Source organism: Zalophus californianus, chromosome 10 (assembly GCF_009762305.2).
Source record: "Zalophus californianus isolate mZalCal1 chromosome 10, mZalCal1.pri.v2, whole genome shotgun sequence".
NCBI classification, from domain to species: Eukaryota; Metazoa; Chordata; class Mammalia; order Carnivora; family Otariidae; genus Zalophus; species Zalophus californianus.
The window spans coordinates 3,405,889-3,417,277 of record NC_045604.1 but is presented as its reverse complement, the minus strand read 5'-3'; the positions used below and the strand labels follow the sequence as shown (position 1 = coordinate 3,417,277).

Sequence of the window (11,389 nt, the reverse complement as noted above, 5' to 3'; positions counted from 1 at the left end):
ATCAAGACAGTATGGTACCGGCACAAAAACAGACACATAGATCAATGGAACAGAATCGAGAGCCCAGAAATGGACCCTCAACTCTATGGTCAACTCATCTTTGACAAAGCAGGAAAGAATGTCCAATGGAAAAAAGACAGTCTCTTCAACAAATGGTGCGGGGAAAATTGGACAGCCACATGCAGAAGAATGAAAGTGGACCATTTCCTTACACCACACACAAAAATAGCCTCCAAATGGTTGAAAGACCTAAACGTGAGACAGGAGTCCATCCAAATCCTAAAGGAGAACACAGGCAACAACCTCTTCAACTTCAGCCACAGCAACTTCTTCCTAGAAACATCACCAAAACAAGGGAAACAAGAGCAAAAATGAACTATTGGGACTTCATCAAGATAAAAAGCTTTTGCACAGCAAAAGAAACAGTCAAAAAAAACAAAAGACGACTGACAGAATGGGAGAAGATATTTGCAAATGACGTATTAGATAAAGGGCTAGTATCCAAAATCTATAAAGAACTTATCAAACTCAACACCCAAAGAACAAGTGATCCAATCAAGAAATGGGCAGAAGATATATACAGACATTTTTCCAAAGAAGACAACCAAATGGCCAACAGACACATGAAAAAGTGCTCAACATCGCTCAGCATCAGGGAAATCCAAATCAAAACTTCAATGAGATACCACCTCACACCAGTCAGGATGGCTAAAATTAACTAGTCAGGAAATGACAGATGAGGGTGAGGATGCAGAGAAAGGGGAACCTTCCTACACTGTTGGTGGGAATGCAAGTTGGTGCAGCCACTCTGGAAAACAGTATGGAGGTTCCTCAAACAGTTGAAAACAGAGCTACCATACGATCCAGCAATTGCACTACTGGGTATTTACCACAAAGAGACAAATGTAGGGATCCGAAAGGGTACATGCACCCCGATGTTTATAGCAGCAATGTCCACAATAGCCAAACTGTGGAAAGAGCCAAGATGTCCACTGACAGATGAATGGATAAAGAAGATGTGGTATATATATATATATATATATATATATATATATATATATATATATATATATATCATGGAATATTATGCAGCCATCAAAAAAAACCACGATATCTTGCCATTTACAACAACATGGATGGAACTAGAGGGTATTATGCTAAGCAAAATAAGTCAATCAGAGAAAGACATGTATCATATGACCTCACTGATAGGAGGAATTCTTAATCTCAGGAACAAACTGAGGGTTGCTGGAGTGGTGGGGGGTGGGAGGGATGGGGTGGCTGGGTGATAGACATTGGGGAGGGTATGTGCTATGGTGAGCGCTGTGAATTGTGTAAGACTGTTGAATCACAGACCTGTACCTCTGAAACAAATAATACATTATATGTTAAAAAGCAAAAAAAAGAAAATGAAGATAGTAGGAAGGAAAAATGAAGGGGGGGATCAGAGGGGGAGATGAGCCATGATAGACTATGGACTCTGAGAAACAAACAGGTTTTAGAGGGAAGGGGGGGAGGGGGGATTGGTTAGCCCGGTGATGGGTATTAAGGAGGGCATGTACTGCATGGAGCACTGGGTGTTATACGAAAACAATGGATCGTGGATCACCCAGCAAAATCTAATGATGTATTGTATGGTGACTAACATAACATAACAAAATTAAAATAAAATTTAAAAAAAGATTCTCATCATATAGCAGAGTAGGGTAAAAGTATCAACTAGTTAATATCAATCAGTCTATTCATAACAATTAATTAATAAAATGTCCCTCAATTAAAAAAAAGAAAAGAATGAAAGTAGAACCAGAGATTATTCCATGTCTGGAAATTCAGAAATACAAATTTTAAATAACTAATGGTGATGAGAAAATATATTGAACTGACAAATTCAATGCAGCTTCTCAAACTTTTTGATATGCAGCTACATCTATATTTAAAGGGAATTTTTATTTATTTATTTATTTATTTTATTATTTTATTTTTATTTCTTTGAGAGAGAGAGAGAGCAGGGAGGGTCAGGGGGGAGAGGAAGAGAGAGAATCTTAAGCAGGTCCATGCTCAACATGGAGCCCTACACAGGGCTTGATCCCAAGACCTTGGTATCATGACCTGAGCTGAAATCAAGAGTCAGACTCAACTAACTGAGTCCTCCAGGCATCCCTAAGGGGAATTTTTAGACTTAAAAGCACATATAAGAAAATAATGACTGAATATAAGTTGCTTAAGCATCTACGTTAAGAAGTTAGAAGTATAATGCAATATTATGATTTATAATAAGAAATATATATTTGGTCTTTATCCCCATTTCTGGCATGAAGCTCCTAAAACCCTCGAATTTCCTAAGTGTTATGAGTAATTGTTATACTAATGAAGTGACTTTCAGATTGCACCTAAGGATGGGGGTTGGTTGCCAGGAGCTGACTCTATGATTGGAGGATTGGAACTTTCAGTCCCACTGCCCCAGACCCTAAGAGAGGGGAGAGAGGTTAGAGGTTTAATCAATTGCCAATGGCCAATGATTTAATCAGCCATATTTATGTAATGAAGCCTCCACAAAGACCCAGAAGGACTGGTTTGGAGTTTTTCCAGGTTGGGGAATATATGCAGACTCAGGGGAATGGTACACTTGGAGAGGACATGGAAGAAGTTTCAGGATCTTTCCCACACCTCACCCTGTGCAGCTCTTCCATCTGGCTGTTCCTGAGTGATATTCTTTTGTAATAAACTGGTGATCTAGTAAATAAGATATTTATCTGAGTTCTTTGAGCCACTCTAGCAAATGGATTGAACCCAAGGAGGAAGTCGTGAGAACCTCCCATCTATAGCTGGCTAATCAGAAACACAAGTGATCAACTAAACTTGCAATTGGCATCTCAAGTGTGATGTGCAGTCTCAGAAGGACTGAAAGTCTGACGGGTGGGATCTGATGCTCTCCCCAGGTAGACAGAATTGAGTTGAATTGTAGGACACCCTCCTGGTGTCAGACTTTCTTGTTGGGTTTGTGTGTGGGAAAGCCCCTCTCGCACACATTGGAATTTGTTGATCAGAATCCTTATTAACAACATATTAAATGCAAAGAAAATACCTCATTTTATGTAACTTCACTTTACCGCATTTTGTAGATACTGCATATTTTACAAATTGAAGGGTTTTTGGAATCCCACGTTGAGCAAATCTATCAGCGTCATTTTTCCAATAGCATTTGCTCACTTGTTGTCTCTGTGTCACATTTTGGTAATTCTTGCAATATTTCAAACGTTTTCATTATTATTATATTTTAAATGGTTGCAATCTCATGATAAAACACTAATGGATGAGGAGTTCCTTCTTATGGATGAGCAAAGAAAATGTTTCCTTGAGATGGAATTTATTCCTAGTAAAGGATGCTGTGAAGGTTCTTGAAATGGCAACAAAGGATTTAGAATATTTCATAAACTTGGTTGATAAAACAGTGACAGGATTTCAGAGGATTCACTCCAATTTTGTAAGAAGTGCTACCATAGGTAAAATGCTATCAAAGAGCATAACACACTACAGAGAAATCATTCATGAAAGGAAGAGTCAATTGGTGCAGCAAACTGCATTGTTGTCTAATTTTAAGAAATTGCCACAGCCACCCCAGCCTTCAGTAACCACCATCCTATTCAGTCAGCAGCCCCAACATGAAGGCAGACCCTCCACCAGTAAAGAGATTACGACTCACTAAAAGTTCAGATGATGATTAGCTTTTTTTAGCCATAAAATATTTTCAATTAAGGTAAGTACAATTTTTTTCAAATATAATGCTTCTGTGTACTTAATAGATTATAGTATAGTATAAATGTAACTTTTATATGCACCGGGAAACCAAAACATTCATTTGACTCACTTTATTATATTTGCTTTATTGTGGTGGTCTGGAAGTAAACCCACAATATCTCTGGGGTATGTTTGTAGAAAGAGGAAAATAATAAAATGATATGCTCCTAGAGAGAACCGGCAAAGCCAAAAGTAGTTTTTGAAAAATTTATAAAATTGATGAACCCCAGAGAGGGAGGAAAAGATGGCAGAGGAGTGGGAGACCCTATTCCAACCAGTCCCCAGAATTGAGCTGGATATCTACCAGACCACTCTGAACACCCACAAAACCAGCCTGCGATGTAAGAAGATAGATCTGGAACTCTACAAACAAAATATCTCAGGCAGTTGGTTTTGAGGTATGAAGTGGGGAGCACGATTCCACAGGCACATATCCAAAGATAAACAGAAGGGGGAGGGAGCCACGGAGATTCTACACCACCAGTGAGCGATAGCCTCCCACGCTGGGGATGGAGCACAGACTCGCAGACCGGTAGTGGCAGGGAAAAGACTTTAGGGCAGCCCCCCCGGACTGAAACCTGGAGCAGCGGGGCCACGTGTTGGAACTGGGGGCAGCTGGCAATTTTAGAAAAACAAAGGGCAGAGACATGCCCCGACCTGGAGGTGAGGACTGGGAGCGCAGCAGAGGGGCGCACAACCCAGGACGCTGCAGTTTATAGCGGCACAAACAGAAACGGGGATAGTATGGCCTGGAGAGCTCACGGAAGAACAGACTGTGCTCTCTCTGCTCTGAGACAGAGGGTTGGAAACGATCTCTTCTGCTCTGACTCTCAGAAGAGACTTGAAAAGCCAACAGGGAAAGCCACCAGAGAACAAAAGCCCCCCAAAAATGATTTTCACTGAGCCCATCCCCTGCCACAGGGGTCAGGGCAACTCTGCCCAAACAGGGGTGCCTGAGTGACAGGGCAGCAGGCCCCTCCCCTAGAAGACATGTTGGGAGAACAAGAGACTGGCAACCCTAAGGTCCCTATAAAACAGGTGCATCTTGCCTGGGTTGTGATCAATAATTTGGACTCTGTACATTCCCTCAACCACCCGTCAACAGAATGACTAGGAGGAGGAACCCCCAAAATAGGAAAGACTCAGAGACTGTGACTTCTGCCACAGATTTACAAATGGATACAGATATAACCAAGATGTCGGAGATGGAATTCAGGGTAGCAATTGTGAAGACAATAGCTAGAATGGAGAAATCAATTAATGGCAGCATAAAGTCTCTAAGGGCAGAAATGAAAGCTGAACTGGCAGAACTTAAAAATGCCATCAGTGAGACCCAATCTAATCTAGATAATCTAACAGCTAGGTTAAGCAAGGCAAAAGAACAAATTAGTGACCTGGAAGACCATTTAATAGATAAAAAGGGAAAAGAGGAGGCCAGGGAAAAACAACTCAAAATCCATGAAAAGAGAATCAGAGAAATAAGTGACACCATGAAATGTTCCAATGTCGGAATTATTGGGATCCCTGAGGGGGTAGAGAGAGAGAGGACTAGAAGATATATTTGAGCAAATCATAGCGGAAAACTTCCCTAATCTGGGGAATGAAACAAACATTCATGTCCTAGAGGCAGAGAGGACCCCTCCCAAGATCAAGGAAAATAAGCCAACGCCCCGGCATGTAATAGTAAAACTCGCAAATCTTAGAACCAGGGAAACCATCTTAAGGGCAGTTAGGGGAAAGAGAATCCTTATATACAGAGGGAGGGACATTAGAATAATGTCAGACCTAACCACAGAGACTTGGCAAGCCAGAAAGGGCTGGCAAGACATATTCAGGGTACTAAACATGAAGATCATGCAGCCAAGAATACTTTATCCAGCAAGGCTATCATTTAGAATGGATGGAGAGATGCAGAGCTTCTCAGAAATTGAAAGAATATGTCACCATTAAGCGGGCCCTGCAAGAAATATTAGGGGGGGTTTATATAAAAGGAGAAAGACCCCCAAGAGTGATATAGAACAGAAATTTACAGGGACAATCTATAGAAACAAGATCTTCACAGGCAACATGATGACAATAAATTCATGTCTTTGAATAATCACTCTCAACGTGAATGGCCTAAATGCTCCCATAAAATGGCACAGGGTTGCAGATCAGATAAAAAGACAGGACCCATCCATATGCTGTCTACAAGAGACTCATTTTGAACCTAAAGATACATCCAGACTGAAAGTGAAGGGATGGAGGTCCATCTTCCATGCCAACAGACCTCAAAAGAAAGCTGGGGTAGCAATTCTTATATCAGACAAATTAGATTTTAAGCTAAAGACTGTAGCTAGAGACACAGAAGAACACTATATCATTCTTAAAGGATCTATCCAACAAGAAGATCTAACAATTGTACGTATCTACGCCCCCAACATGGGAGCAGCCATCTACACAAGCTAACTGTTAGCCAAAATAAAGAATCATATTGATAACAATACGTTAATTGTAGGAGACCTCCATACTCTACTCTCAGCAATAGACAGATCATCTAAGCAGAAAATCAACAAAGAAACAAGAGCTTTGAATGACACACTGGACCAGATGGACCTCATAGATATATACAGAAAATTCCAGCCTAAAACAATAAAATGCTCATTTTTCTCAAGCGCACATGGAACTTTCTCCAGAATAGACCACATACTGGGTCACAAATCAGGTCTCAACCAATACCAAAAGACTGAGATTATTCCCTGCATATTCTCAGACCATAATGCTTTAAAACTGGAACTCAATCACAAGAAAATTTTGGAAGAAATTCAAACACTTTTAAGCTAAAGACCACTCTGCTCAAGAATGTTTGGGTCAACCGGGAAATCAAAGAAGAACTTAAACAATTCATGGAAATCAATGAGAATAAAAACACATCGGTCCAAAACCTATGGAGTACTGCAAAGGCAGGAAGGGGGAAATACATAGCCACCCAAGCCTCACTCAAAAAAATAAAAAATCCCGAATTCACCAACTAACTCTACACCTCAAAGTACTAGACAAAAAGCAACAAATGATGCCCAAGCCACGCATTAGAAGAGAAATAATTAAGATTAGAGCAGAGATCAATGAATTAGAAACCAGAAACACAGTAGATCAGATCAATGAAACTAGAAGCTGGTTCTTTGAAAGAATTAATAAGATCAATAAACCACTGGCCAGACTTATCCAAAAGAAAAAACAAAGGACCCAAATTAATAAAATTATGAATGAAAGGGGAGAGATCATGACTAACACCAAGGAAATAGAAACAATTATTAGAAATTATTATTAACAACTATATGCCAATAAATTGAGCAGCCTGGAAGAAATAGATGCCTTCCAGGAAACTTATAAACTCCCAAGACTGAAACAGGAAGAAATTGACAACCTGAATAAGCCAATAACCAGTAACAAGATTGAAGCAGTGATCAAAAACCTCCCAAAAAACAAGAGTCCAGGACCTGATGGATTCCTTGGGGAACTCTATCAAACATTCAAAGAAGAAATAATATCTATTCTTCTGAAGCTGTTTCAGAAAATAGAAACAGAAGGAAAGCTTCAAGACTCATTCTGTGAGGCCAGCATTACCTTCATCCCCAAACCAGGCAGAGATCCCATCAAAAAGAATTTCAGACCGATATCCCTGATGATATCCAACAATATGTTAAAATGACACCAAAATAGCTCAATGCCATGGGTACAGAGTGAAGTAGGTCTCTTTGTGACACCAGACAAGGGAGGGTCATTTCCACTGTAGCACTAAGGAAGGCTTCCTGGAGGAAGAAGCATCTCTCTGTGCCTCAAGGATTAGAAAGTCATCCAGGCAGAGACAGAGACATTATGTTAAACATGCTCAGCATCCCTGCAAATACAACGATTGCAGCTTAATTAGAGTTAGCTTACTTTGACAAATGACATTTCAGCAGAAGCAGAACAAAAAAAGTTTTAAAAGAGGGAAACCAAAGGATTATCACCAGCAAGTTGTATACCATATTTCATTTATCCTAAGACACATTCTTTTCCACATCTCATGTGTAGGAGATCAGGGCGAATCGTACTATTGATACCATCTCACAAAAAATTGATGGTTTTCTATTATTTTTCTGCTAGTTATGAGTAGTGATTTATCTTACATCCTATGGGAACTCTTATGTGATCAAATAGGAGGATTATTTGATGAAATATGATGCAATCGACCCCCCAGGGCTGACGACTTGAGCTTCTGGGCTTCTGGGTGCTTATTCCAAATGGAAGAGAAGTCATGTCAAGGGTTCATGAGATACTCTGATATGACCTGTGAAGAACACAAGCAAAAAATATCTCTACAGAATAGATACTCATGCTCCCATGTTCACAGTGACATTATTCACAAATAGTCAAAACATGGAATCAACGCAGTTATCCACCGACAGATGAATGATAAACAAATGTCATGTTCGTGCAATGGAATATCATTACTCATCCTTGAGAAGAAAGGAGATTGTGACACATGGGGCCACACAGATGAACCTCGAAGACCTTGTGCTGAGAGAAATAAGCCGGTCACAAAAGGACAACTCCTAAAAGTTTCAATTATATGAAGTCCCCAGAATCATCAAATTTCTAGTGACAGAGCATAGAATGGTGGGTGCTGGGGCCTGGGGAGCAGGGACCGTGGAGGTGTTGTTCAATGTGTATAGAGTTTTAGTTTTTCAAGACGAAAATAGCTCTAGAAATTGGTTGCACAAAAATGTGGGTGTACTTCATAATTCTAGTCTGTGCATTTGGAGATGGCGAAGACCATAGGTTTTATGTTTTTGAGGGTAGGTTTACCACAATTTAAACAATAGATTTGCATAAAGAAGATGGGATTGGGAAGAAAGGGGAGAGTCTGGTGGAAAGACTGAGGCTAATGTGATGTAAATTGATAAAATGGTAGAAAGAGTAGATGCGTAGACAAAAAAGAAAGATTAAAAATAAAAACTCACCAGCGCCTCAAAAACCAAAACAGAAGACCTATCAAAAGGATCAAAAAGGGCACTATTATTGCCAAAAATATCAAGCCGATGGAGATGGGGTTTCCTGGAAATTGGGAAAGGACACAGGATGTCACTTCAAAACCCATTCTCTGATTCTTCTGGCCTTCCCTTGCCTACCTGATGGTCACTTGCTGCTGATGTATGCTACCTCTGTCCCTCCCCCCAACTCTGGCCCTCCCTCTCCACCTCCCCTCTCCTCTTCTCCCCTTTATTCCCTCCTTCTCCCCCTTCCATTCCTCCCTCCCTCTCCCGTCCCTTCATCCCTCCCCTCCTCCCTCTCCCCACCCTCCTCTCTTTGGTGAAGCCCCACTTGTAGCCAGTGCCTCCCTCTATGCTTGAGGACGATCTCCCCCATGCCTAGCCAGGTCCCCGCTCTTTCTCACCCCAGTAGAGGACCATGTCCTGGCCCCCTAGACTGCTGTGTCTCACTCGGCACAATAGACCAGCCGCCTCCTGGGCCGCCACGTCCAGGGTCACTCGGAGATATCATGTCCCATCAGCATGGGGCAGAATGTCACCTCGCTGGGTGCCCCGCTGCTCCTGCTCACCCCGCATCCACATCACCCACACAGGCTTTGGGTGGAAGCCCGAGACATGGCACACCAGCAGCAGACGGCCGGGACCCGGACTGGGGCCAGTGGACAGCCAGGCCTCAGGCTTCACTGGGGCAGGAAGGAGCAGGGAGAGTGTCAGATTATGACTCTACTCTAGAGCACAGGGATTTGGAAACTCACAAGTTTGGACAGTGACCCCTTCTCCTCCTTTGGAAACCAAATTATTGATTAAACCCCTCTCTTCTTAGGTACTTCCTCCTCTTGAATTTAAGGAAAGTGGTGAGAAGTGAAACGGAAAAGCCTTAGGGGAACAGGACTAACCTTGTCTCTGCAGTTCTGCCTTCCCTGCCTCGAGGACACCCAGGAGATACCGAGAGCATGTTTCAAAGAGGAGCTTCTCTGCAATATCCCGGATGCCTTTGTACTGACTGATGAGCTCACAGATGCGCTGCGCCCTGCTACCGCCCTCTGGGGTGGGCACACAGGAGTAATTCTTGAGGCTCAGAAAGTCCAGTCCTCCTAAAGCTCCCCAAAAGAAGCTCACGGTGCCCCCACTGGGATACAGCTTACAGCCTGCTATGCCCTGGATCTCAAAGGGGTCTGGATGGAAGGAAAACAGACAGTTAGTAAGAAGCAAACAAGAAAGAGATGAGGGAAGAACCTGGGATTTGGGATTTGGGTGATGCAAAAGGTCTGAAGTGTGAAATGATGAGCCAAACTCTCATTTACAGCAATCAAAGATTTTTCAGAAAGCTGAAAACCAGGGAGGCACGCATATCACAAAATGGTAGAGAAGCAGTTGCAATGACGTATGTGGGCAGAGGGGAGGAGGGGCAGAGTATGAAGGTTGGGGGCCAGCCATCCAGGGTGAATAAGAGGAGTGCACTGGGAAGAGGGCCAGGCAGGAGGCTCCAAGAGGGGGATTGCAGGAGGCGGTCGCTCAGGTGTCGGGGAAGAGAAGCAGGGCTTCTTGCTTAGGGTTTGAGAGAAGCAAGTTATACACGAGCCAACCAGGAGATGGTACAATGGGGCACCTTCACCTGTCAGAGGAGAGTGCGGGCAGCAGGAAGAACCTGGAGTGCTCCGTGGGGGTGTGGAGTCAGAGGGCGCAACTGCTCCAGAGGAGCGTATGTGTGCAGCTGGGTAATGCAGGAAGGAGGGGCAAAGATCAGAAGGAGTAGCAGCCTGAAGCAGGAGAGAGAAAATTCAGCAAGAGCCTCCCTAGATCGGAGGACTGGACTCACATTCCATCTGGAACTCAGAGGCATGGTCCTGCCCTTCTAGGACCAACCCACTAAGGTAGACCTGGGTGAGCTCCTCCAGCTCATTCACCTCCTCATCACTGAAGTTCCCCTTGGACCAGGGCTTCAGGAAAACTGCCCTTTTGCCGACACTGTCCCAGCCGTGAATCTGCACATCGCCCAACCATCCCAAGCCCTGGGTCTGGGTCAAGCTGCTGTTGATAAAGGATGAGATCTGGATGGCGTGGTAGGAGGTGGGCCCCCGAAAGGCTGTGGGTAATGGGAGGATAAGGAAAGTGCGGAGAAAGGGAGAAGCGGGGAACAGTGAGAGAATGAACATTGGAAAGATCTAGAGAAAAGGAACCCAGAGTCTGAAGAGCAACAGAGAGCCCGAGACATTTGTCCCCGGGGCCTCAGGCCGCCTCCCCACCTCTGGAGGGTGGTGGGGAGTGTTGGGGAAGCCGGAGCCTCCGTAGCTTTATTTGGACCCTGTCTCCGTGCTGATGTGGCCAGTCGCCCACCTTTCTCACCACCACCGCCTGGGCAGAGGACCTCGGGCAACACCAGCAGCAGAAGCAGCATCTCCCCAGAGACTCTCAGAGCCACTGCTGGTCTCAGTCTTCAGCAGCTCCACTCAGAGCTCGACAGTGACTCCCTCTCTCTGGGAAATCTCCAGGTCTGAGATTTGGGGTTTGAGACAATCAAGTATACACGAACCAACCAGCGGAGGAGAGTTGCACCTCCCACAGCCCCGGGCCTC

General features: G+C 43.5%; 1 protein-coding gene across 1 annotated transcript; it reads right to left on the bottom strand.

The window, feature by feature from the left end:
- Positions 1-8,088: 8,088 nt before the first annotated feature.
- Positions 8,089-11,211, bottom strand: LOC113932672 (T-cell surface glycoprotein CD1b-like). Its single transcript, XM_027611959.2, is given in 6 exon segments — positions 8,089-8,110; positions 8,784-8,877; positions 9,218-9,496; positions 9,710-9,988; positions 10,633-10,899; positions 11,151-11,211. Coding segments are annotated over 6 exon segments (1,002 nt in total).
- Positions 11,212-11,389: the final 178 nt, after the last annotated feature.